This window comes from Thamnophis elegans, chromosome 5 (genome assembly GCF_009769535.1).
Source record: "Thamnophis elegans isolate rThaEle1 chromosome 5, rThaEle1.pri, whole genome shotgun sequence".
Taxonomy (NCBI): domain Eukaryota; kingdom Metazoa; phylum Chordata; class Lepidosauria; order Squamata; family Colubridae; genus Thamnophis; species Thamnophis elegans.
Genome location: NC_045545.1, coordinates 86,337,779 through 86,348,202, shown reverse-complemented (window position 1 = coordinate 86,348,202; position 10,424 = coordinate 86,337,779). Strand labels below are relative to the sequence as shown.

Sequence of the window (10,424 nt, the reverse complement as noted above, 5' to 3'; positions counted from 1 at the left end):
GAGTCATTATTCTTCTTTTCCCTCCCCCTCCCCCTCCCCCAAAGGTATACACATAGAACTGTCCATCACGGCCCACTATGAGGTGAGGAAGCGTCACGGTCCAAAATTCGCCTTTTTAAGCTTCAAATGGCAGCCAAGATGGCGGCGGGCGATTGAGCGCCAAATTCCATCAGCGCCTGCGCGGAGGATCCGCCGGCGCGTGGCGCCGCCGCGCCTTTTAATACTTTACTTCCCCCCCCTCCCCCTAATTACTACTTTTTACCCACCGCGGCGTGTAATGAACGACCATGCGGCTGACCGTGCGAGGTCAGAGAGCTGTGGCGCTGCTGCATTTCATCTGCCTCCTCTGGGCGACCTTCGCCATGACTCAAAATTTGGGGTTGCCCAGGTCGGTCCGGAAAGTGCACGACGACAGTTATGGCGGCCAATGGAAATACCTCACCTTCCTCAACCAGGTAGGCGCGCGCTGCGCTTGTCCAAATCAGTCTTAGCCCCCTTCGCACATGGCGGAGGAGGGGCTTTGGGGAAGGCGAGCCAATGAGAGCGAGGCTAGGCGGGGCAAGAGGGGCGCGAGCTTACCTTAAAAGGATCAGTTTAGTACAGGTGAAGCCAAACCTTGGGGCATCCTTTCTTTCAACCTGCTTTTGGATCGTAATGGAGATGACCATTACGTCTCAATCTGAAGAGAGTTGGGTTATAAAATTCCCAGCCGACGGCCGTTCTGGCTGGGAATTCTGGAAAGGGCAGCCCAGAACATGGGGAAGGAAGCAGAGCGAAGAATATAATCAGTCTTCCCCTGGCTGGTGTCCTCAGAAATAACGAAAGGAATAAGTCCCAGCACAAGTCTGAATGTTGGCAGCCAATAATGACTGGGAATTTTGCGAGAGGTGTTTGTTTTTTTAGCAATACTGAGGAGTGGAATAAAAACTCAGGTTAGATTCAATTTTATTGCACTTCTAAGTAAGCGTTTGAGTTTACTTTTATGTGTAATATTGTACTCTTTCATTCGTTGAGGTTTTGCGAGAGATGGTTTTTAGCAATATTGAATGATGTAGTGGTATAGAATAAACAGTCCGGTTGGATTCATTTCTATTGCACTTATAAGTAAGCGTTTGAGTTTACTTTTATGTGTAAAATTGTATGATTCTTTCTTTCATTGAGGTTTTTTGAGAGGTGGTTTTTTAGCAATACTGAATGATGTAGTGGTGTGGAATAAATAATCTGGTTGGATTCAATTGTATTGCACTTATAAGTAAGCACTTGGGTTTACTTGTACTTGTAATGTTGTATTGATTCTTTAATTCATTGATGTCCTTTGCACCTATCCCTTAACACTCTTCATGGTTTTTTTCATATTGTGCTATTGTGCTCTTAGTGACTAATTGATGGTATGTGCGTTAGAAGAACTTATTATGTTACCATGGCTCCTTACCTCTCTTCTGCTAAAATCAGCCTGCCACAATAACCATTGGGATCTTGGCTCAACTTGCCTATACATAAAAAATACTGCATTGCATTTCCAGAAAAGTTTCTGCAGGATTTACAAACCATGATGGGTACCGAGGTCTTCCTTTGTGGCTAAATCAATAGTTGTAAAGCAATTATTTCTCTAATATGGATCCTCTGCTAAATGCTCAGACCGCCTTTGATCACATAAAAACAAGGTAAACTTATGGCTTTTTCCTTGGTGATTCTGGGTGCAAGAGACCAGAGACTCATTGGAACCTGCTGGCTTGCAACTATGAATTGTTGATCCCCTTCAGTTGTTGCTGAGTAACTTATAGAATAGAATAGAATTCTTTATTGGCCAAGTATGATTGGACACACAAGGAATTTGTCTTTGGTGCATATGCTCTCAGTGTACATTAAAGAAAAATAAAATAGAATACATTCATCAAGAATAATAAGATACAACACTTAGAGATAGCTATAGATTACTAATAAGCAATCAAATTATACTAGGAAACAAATAAAACAATATAAATAGTAAAGATACAAGCAATATGATTATAGCCATAAGTGGAAAAAGAGATAGGTACTAGGAAGAAAGAGAAGAATAATAGTAATACAGTCTTAGATAATTTGCCAGTGTCGTGGGAATTAGTTGTTAAGCAGAGTGATGGCATTTGGGGGAAAAACTGTCTTTGTGTCTAGTTGTTGTGGTGTACAGTGCCCTATAGCGTCCTTTTGGGGTAGAAGTTGAAACAATGTATGTCCAGGATGTGAGGGGTCAATAGATATTTTCACAGCCCTCTTTGATTTGTGCAATATACAGGTCCTCAATGGAAGGCAGGTTGGTAGCAATTGTTTTTTCTGCTGTTCTAATTATCCATTGAAGTCTCTGTCTGTCTTGTTGGGTTGCAGAGCCAAATCAGACAGTTATAGAGGTGCAGATGACAGTAACTCCTTCCTCTGTAGGAATTATTGTTTTGCCATCACATTGGAAATTCTACGAACTGCAATTCAAAATGTCAGCAAAGCACTAGGTGAGGAGTAATTGATTTAGATGTAGATTCACAGTTCTCACTTTTGAGGCCTTTTCAAGTACCTGATATGGTGTCCTGAAGAAATCTTGATTAAGGGACTTAGATATAATAGAAGAGAGAGAGAAATATCCCAAATCATAGCTTTTAACTTTAAATATTATTCTTTGATTATAAAAAATGGAAAGAAAATGTATGCTCCACCTTAAATATAACTTCTTTGAATTCATAGCTTCTACAGACAGTGCTGTACTTATTGTGTTTCACAATTGATGCTGTAGCTCTGTTTGTCCCTTCCCAAGAAGAGAAAGTGTCATCTACAGTGGTGCCTGTTAGAGATTTCATCTTCTCTGCATATGTATTTCCTGTTGGTTTAGTAAGTAATTACAATATCTGCTATTATTTAAATAACTCCATACTGTACTATAAGTCTATTAAATTGAATCAGAGTTGCTTAAAGCAGAGGTAGAGAATGATGTCCCCTTTATGACTTGTGGACTTCAACTCCCAGAATTCCTGAGGACAGAATTTTTAGGAGTTGAAATCCACAAGTCATAAAAGGACCATCTTCCCCCACTCCTAGCTTAAAGGGGCATGAGATTTTAGATGGTTTTCTTAAGAACCACATGATCCTTTCCATAATCACAGTAAACAAGTATATCAACTTGCTTACTGATAAAATCAACAAAAGCAACATTGTTTTCTCAATGGTAACCTCATCATAGTGGATTGGTTATTATTTATTTTGTCCTCCAGTTTAGCACCAACATTTTTTCCATTGTAGCATTTGCCTAAGAAAATTGGTGGTTTTGTTCTTTAAAGCAGTCATGAGAGAGCTTGGCCTGTTGAAGAACAGAAAACAGATAGCAGTCAGTAAATGGTCAATTCTCATAATGAAGGGGCATAAACAAAGAGATGTGTGCAGAGCTCAGTGCTAGCAAAAGAAACATTAAATTGGAAAAAGGTCTAGATTTGGCTTGGAAAAAACTTTTCAGAAAAAAAATTCCCAAGTGCGTCTCTATAAGAGTTGGCTCAGAAGTTGGTGACTGCTCCATTCTATGACCCTGATTTTCTTCCTAGTTATGTGTCCCACAACACTGAATGTGCAGTTCCCCCTTTGCTGCCCAGTATTCATGAATATACTACCACAGCACGCAGGGAGGTCATAAACAAACACACAGGCAACATGCTACTTACTGTATATACTCGAGTATAAGCCTAGTTTTTCAGCCCACTTTTTGGGCTGAAAAAAGCCGCCTCGGCTTATACTCGAGTCAGTGAAAAATTTGCCCGAAATGGAGGAGAAAAGGGGGCGGGGCCATGCCGCTGGGTGACACTCGTGAATGGCCCAGTGCCCCTGTGAGTTTCCCCTCCCTCTGTGTCAGTTTGCCGCGCAGCGCGCACCGCACCAACCCCCCTCCTCACGTTGTAATGTAATGCAGGGCTGTCTTACGATTCCCCTTCCTCCCCCTCCTGCCGCTCTGCAACGATGTCCCACCTCCTCCTTGTTATGGCAAGCAGCCACATAGCGATGTCCCACCTCCTCTGGTACAGTGATCCAATGATAGGAATCACTGTGCCGTGTGTCATAGGAGGCGGGACATCGCTCCCGCGGCTGCACGGGACATCATCATCACAGCGGGACATCAGCATCATGAGGTGAGTGAAGTATTTCATTGAATACACCGCTAGTTTACTGTTTTTCTTTGAAATAAATATTCAAAAACATTATTGGTATCTATTTTTATTTTTGAAATTTACCGGTAGCTGCTGCATTTCCCACCCTAGGCTTATACTCGAGTCAATAACTTTTCCAGTTTTTTGTGGTAAAATTAGGTGCCTCGGCTTATATTCGGGTCGGCCTATACTCGAGTATATACGGTACACGAAAGAAAATAAACCACCTATGACCATTACTGCTAAAATGGTTAGAAATAATTTTATTTCTTTTATTATATACAGGTAGTCCTCGACTTATAACAGCTCATTTAGTGACTGTTCAAAGTTACATCGTCACTGAAAAAAGTGACATGATTATTCTTCACACTTATAACTGCTATAGTATCCCCATGGTAATGTGACCTACCTTTGAATGCTGGACAACTGACTCACGTTTATGACAATGGCAGTATCCTGAAGTCATGTGATCCCGTTTTCTGACCTTCTGACAAGCAAAGTCAATGGGGAAACCACATTCCCATTAACGTCCATGTTATTAATTTAACAACTGCAGTGATTCACTTAACAAATGTGGCAAGAAAAGTCGTAAAATGGGGCAAAGCTTGCTTCACAAATTTCTCACTTCACAACATAAATTTCAAGTGCCCTTGGGCCCCTGACTCTCTCCTAGCCCTAGGAAGGAAGCAATTCGAAACCATGTCTGAAAATGTTGCCAAAATTTGAGGGACTTGCCCAAGTAGTTGCCAGCACTGACTAAAAGGCATTAAAAATGAATAATCTTTATAAAATATCTCTAGTCTCTAGCAGTAAAGATATAATCATGCATAAAAAACAGCAAATAAAATGGGATTTCCATTCAAGTAGGTAGGCACCGAAATACACATTGAGTGGTGTTCATTTATGGAGAGTCCTAAATTGGGGTTTTCAAGTGTTTTTAAGGAGTTAATTAAAAAATAAATTCCTGATCAAAAAACAGGGCTCAACTGATAAAAATGTGCAATGAAGTGACACTTGTACACCTTATTTATGAAACTTTGTGTTAAATTTATTTGCATGTCACAAAATTGAAAGCTCTGAAAGTTATTGTCTCTGAAAGTTCCTCCACTTGTTTTAAAGTATAAAAAGTAACCTGATTTCCAGTGTACCAAAAATTATAATTTAAATTTTATAATAACTGTACTTGGATGATTAATGATTCAGCCAAGAAAACCAGTGTTCTGTGCCTATTTCTTTTCTTTAAAAGGTTCCTAGAAATGTCTTTTTATTCCCTCTCCTTCCTGGCATGGTTCTGGAAAAATTGCCTCTATATATCAGCTATTTGTATTTCAGATGAGAATTTCATTGGCAGCAATAGCAGATTTAAAATGCAAATAAAATTTGACAGCAATTTTTATTAGCATAGGAAGAAATGTTTAATTTTCTCATCCATCCTACATTCTTTATTTTATTTTATTATGTAAAGCTACCTTTACATAACAAAATATAATGTTAAATATTGCATAATATTTAGTTTTGATTTTTTAAAACAGGGAGATTGATCTGAAGTTGAGGAGAGGGCTTATAAATTAGACAACTAATAATTGATATGCTACCTGACTCCGTGCAACTTTATAGGTGCAGATACAATTGTATGTTGCACTGCATGAGCCAGAATACATTTTAAGGTTCAATTTTTAATCATATGTTTATCTGGAGAAATTAAAACGATAATCAGCTTATGTTCATACATGTAAAAAGGCAGTTTGTAAGATGGTGACTACCAGATTTCTAAAAAAAATATCCAACATTTGAGGTTATCATTAATGTTCAGATGTTTTCTCTTAGTTTGTACCTGTTGCTTTCTGGGGACTTTATGCCATTGACAGAGAACTAGTGTATCCTAAAGAGCTGGATGATATTAATCCGAATTGGCTTAATCACAGCATGGTAAGTATTTGAAGATTAGGTTCTTCTTTTGACACGTGCAATTTGTTATGAATTATATGATCGGTATTTTAAATGGCCAGTCATATCTCAAGGACTATGTGTGTTCACATAGGCTTTTCAAAAGGAACTCTATAACTTGACAGAATTTTCTGCTTTCAGAAAAAATACCTTGAAAGTGTTTTTCTTGCAATAATGTTGGAACAGAAGTGCAATAACAATAAAACTCACAACTATATACCACTTCATAGTGCTTTACAGCCCTCTCTAAGCAGTTTACAGGGTCAGCATATTGCACCAAACAATCTGGATCCTCATTTTACTGACCTTGGAAAGATGGAAGGCTGAGTCAATCTTGAGCCGGTCAGACTCGAACTCCAGGCTGTGAGGAGAGTTTCCCTGCAATATTGCATTCTAACCACTTGTGCCACCATGACTCCTAGTGGTCCAAGATCAGAATAAGAAACAATATGACTGATTTTGTTTCCATGCATACATTTTTATGTTCTCCTTTTGCTTTTTAGCACACTACTATCCTGCCACTGCTTTTCATAGAGCTGGTTATATGTCCACATAAGTATCCTCCTAGACGGAAAGGACTATTGGGACTTGGCATCTTTGTAGTTGTATACCTATCATGGTAGGTATTCAGTCTTGTTTGAGAAATGTATTTGAATTGAAAACTATTTTGTTCAGATGTTTCTTTTGTATTAACTGGAAGGAAAGAAGGAAGGGGAGGGAGGAGAGGAGAGAGAAGCAATTGCTACTCTGAACAAATGAATAATTCTTGTAGAATATTTAAAAATCACCATACACGTTTGCAGGCAAAATTACAACAGAAATATATGTGGATTCAATGCCACTTGTGTATCTGTCATAAACCCAGTATCTCAATCTCTCAGCCTATAGCATTTAGATATTGCTGAGTTCATCTCCAAGCAGCCCAAATCCATCCTTCACTACAATAATGGAAGTTGGAAAATGTACTTCAGTAGTACTATCTGGAAGATAGCAGATTTGCCATTATGAAGTAGTCATTGTCAAACATTTTTGTGTCCTACTGATTTAAATAAGGTTCAGAGCATTCACCCTGCCAACAACAGTGTGTATAGTCAAGGCCATGGTTTTCCCAGTTGCAATGTATGTCTGTGAAAGTTAGACCATAAGGAAGGCTGAGCGCCAAAGAATTGAGGCCTTTGAACTATGATGCTGGAGAAGACTCCTGTTGTCTTTTTCCGGCTCTGTTAATTGGAATCTGAGTCCCTTGGACTCAGTCAGTCCTAGAGGAGATCAACCCTGGCTGCTCTTTACAAGCCCAGCTCCTGAAGATGAAGCTCAAATACTTTGTCCACCTAATGAGAAGGAAGGACTCACTGGAGAAGAGCCTCATGCTTGGAAAGATGAAGGGCAAAAGAAGAAGGGGATGGCAGAGAATGAGGTGGCTGGATAGAGTCACTGAAGCAGTAGGCGTGAGCTTAAATGGACTCCAGAGGATGGTCGAGAACAGGAAGGCCTGGAGCAACGTTGTCTATGGAATCGCGATGGGTCAGACACGACTTTGCAGCTAACAACAAAGCATTTCATTTTTCCTCATACAAACTGAGCTTTTCATAGGCCTAGCCCTAGCCTTGGAGATCACATTGTAGATGTTTAATTATCTTCATGTAATATTAAGTTTTGTATCTGTAAGAATTAGCCAACTGAAATATTTTCAGGCAACCTCCAAATAAGTGCAATATTTAACCTGTTTTGGCTTCTTGCATTTCATTCTGATGCTCTCTTGCTTTGTTTTAGGATATTTTGGATACATCATGTGTCAGGGATTTGGGCTTATCCAGTTTTAGGAGTGCTTGGCCTACTTGGAAAGGCGGTGTTCATCGTTATCGCTATGAGCATAATGCTCACCTTCTATTTCCTCGGGGAGCGCCTAACAAAATGGCTGTGGGGTAAATTATTCTTCCCCCACCCCTCTTTTTCTACATTTTCAGTGCCCTGTCTGCTTACACGTTTCCAGGATTTAATGTTTTCATGAAAGAAGCATTATTCGGTTTGTTTTTCATTAAGAAAGAACCTTGTAGCCATCATAATGAATGCCAGGGCAATCCAAGGGGCTGGTAGCCCTTCAAGACATGAGGTCTGATGACTCGAAGGGCTGCCTCTCTTTTACAGCTGCCCCCTGTGCCATCTGGCAATCAGCATGCTTTGGGCACCTTTGATTAAGTGAGGACATTTGATGGAACTCAAGAAATAGGCTTTTTCTGTCCTAGCAATTGCCCTCTGAAATGACATCCTGTTAGAGTCTCTGCCTTAGTCTTATTAGACAAGCACTTAAGACTGTGATGGCTAACCTTTTTTGGTAGGAGTGCTCAGCGCAACCCCCCAAAATGCAATGCGTGCACACACACTGCACGCATACCACGCATGCCTGGCAGAGACCTGAAGACCAGCTGGCCAGCAAGAGGCACACGCGCATGCATGGCAGAGCTGAACTGGGGCGACGGCTCACGTGCCATCAGGGCGCTGTGTGCCACCTCTGGCGAGTGCGCCATACTTTCACTATCACAGACTTAAGAGTTGCCCTTTTCCAAGACCAGTGATGGCAAACCTTTTGGGTCCAGCATGTCAAAGGTGCAGAAAATGCCTATCTTGACTTTGTTGGTATGTGTGTCTCTCTCACACACATACCCGAACAAAAGAGAAAAAATTCTCTATCATCTCTCTATCATCTAGAATTCTAGATCACTCTGAACATCAGTGCCAAAGGCGGACCTGAAGTAACTTCCAAGGGGTCTAGAGGGTGCACACCAGTGGGGGGTTCCTACTGGTTCGTACTGGTTCAGCCAGTTCCAGCAATCCAAACCTGCCATGCCCCCTCACCGGTTCTCCGGGCGGCGCCATAGGCACCACCATATTGGTTTTTTTGCTTCTGCGTGGGCAGAGCAATTTTTATTCTACTGCGCATGCACGCGCGGCACAGCCACGAGCGAACCAGCAGTAATGAGTGCCGGAACCCACCCCTGGTGCACACCATTCTTATGTGACCTCCGCAGCCTCTGAAAATCGAGAAATGGTGCGTGCTTTCAAGAACAGTTGTCAGGCATTAGTGCATGCTGGCATGTCACCAAAACATCAGGGTGTGTCACCTTTGACAGGTGTGCCGTAGGTTCGCCATCCCTGTCCTAAACCTTGGAATAGAGTGGGTGACAGGCCCCTGGTGATCATGTGGTTGTTTCTCCAGACGCTCTTTTTGTACTACTGCATTTTGTTTAAATTTGTTTTGATTTTGTATATATGTACACCACCAAAAGTTCATAATTGATCTTGGGCGGCTTATTAATTTAATAAAAAAAATTTTAAAAGATAGGTTAAGGACTTTAAGCTACCTGAATATGAAGTGGTTTGGCTAACACCCCATCTTCAATTACACAGATTTCACTCTCCTGGCTCTCTCAAAATCAACCTAAATTCAAGGTGCACTCCTAGGACCTGGGAGAAGACCACATCCTTACCTAACTGTTAATGGTGCAACGGGTGGCTATCACGGACAGAATCCCCTCCTCCGAAGGGCTTTCTTTGGAGAGACCCCTTAGCATCCTCAGTGAATGCACTTAGAGGCCAGGCTTCCTTTTCTGGTAGGCATTTCATTTTTAATATTTTCACTAGTTTATGTACATATTTGTGACGTATAAAAGGGTCCCGTTTCTCACGAGCAGCTGAGCCAAATGCCATCACCCTTGTGAATTTCAGCAGTTGGAAGAAGGAAAGTGGTTTTGCAGGGATCTCCTCCATATATAAAGAGGGAAACATGTCGGGAGGGCTTTTGTATCTATGCCACAGTGACATAAAGTATTATGCTATGTTTATTTCACTCATTTGTCAATTTTAAAGGTTTGCAGAATAGCCAAATAGTTTCACATTCTCTTTCTCTTTTATTCTCTACAGCAAAGCATTGAAAGAAGGCTATGTAGAGAAGACACCCCACCCCCGAGAAAGACATCAGTTCATTAAAAGGACAAGCTCCCCCAATGGAATACAGTGCAACTTGAACCTAGAAAACATTATTGATTTTATGGTTCTTAAGGTTTACAGGGGTGGGGGGGTAACATTTTCTCAATCTCATCATTTGGAGCAGAAGTGAAGAATCTTAGAATCTTCCAGATGTTGTTGATACTCAGTTCCCAAACAATGCCAGTTACCATGTCAGGGTTTCAAGAAATGGGATTTTTTTTTAAATCAACAGCAGTTTGGAAGACCACAAGCTCCCGATTCATCAGTAAAAAGGCCATCCAAGTAGAAAGAGAAAAATGGCAGAAAAGAAAAATGCAGCTACTGATGTGG

At 40.9% G+C, this 10,424-nt stretch overlaps 1 protein-coding gene across 1 annotated transcript; it reads left to right on the top strand.

Annotated features, from left to right (window-relative positions):
• The first annotated feature begins 287 nt into the window (after positions 1-287).
• On the top strand, positions 288-10,039 carry LOC116509463 (androgen-induced gene 1 protein-like). Its single transcript, XM_032218613.1, has 6 exons — positions 288-455; positions 2,716-2,859; positions 5,988-6,089; positions 6,611-6,726; positions 7,881-8,032; positions 10,029-10,039. The coding sequence occupies exons 1-6, from the start codon at positions 288-290 to the stop codon at positions 10,037-10,039; spliced, it is 693 nt and encodes a 230-aa protein (XP_032074504.1).
• Positions 10,040-10,424: the final 385 nt, after the last annotated feature.

What these genes read in the sequence shown, in the direction of transcription:
- LOC116509463 (XM_032218613.1), top strand. Translation starts at nt 288, where the DNA reads ATGCGGCTGACCGTGCGAGGTCAGAGAGCTGTGGCGCTGCTGCATTTC. An exon ending in ACCTCACCTTCCTCAACCAG is followed by an intron (nt 456 to 2,715) that starts GTAGGCGCGCGC and finishes TTGAATTCATAG; the next exon opens with CTTCTACAGACAGTGCTGTA. An exon ending in ATTGGCTTAATCACAGCATG is followed by an intron (nt 6,090 to 6,610) that starts GTAAGTATTTGA and finishes TTTGCTTTTTAG; the next exon opens with CACACTACTATCCTGCCACT.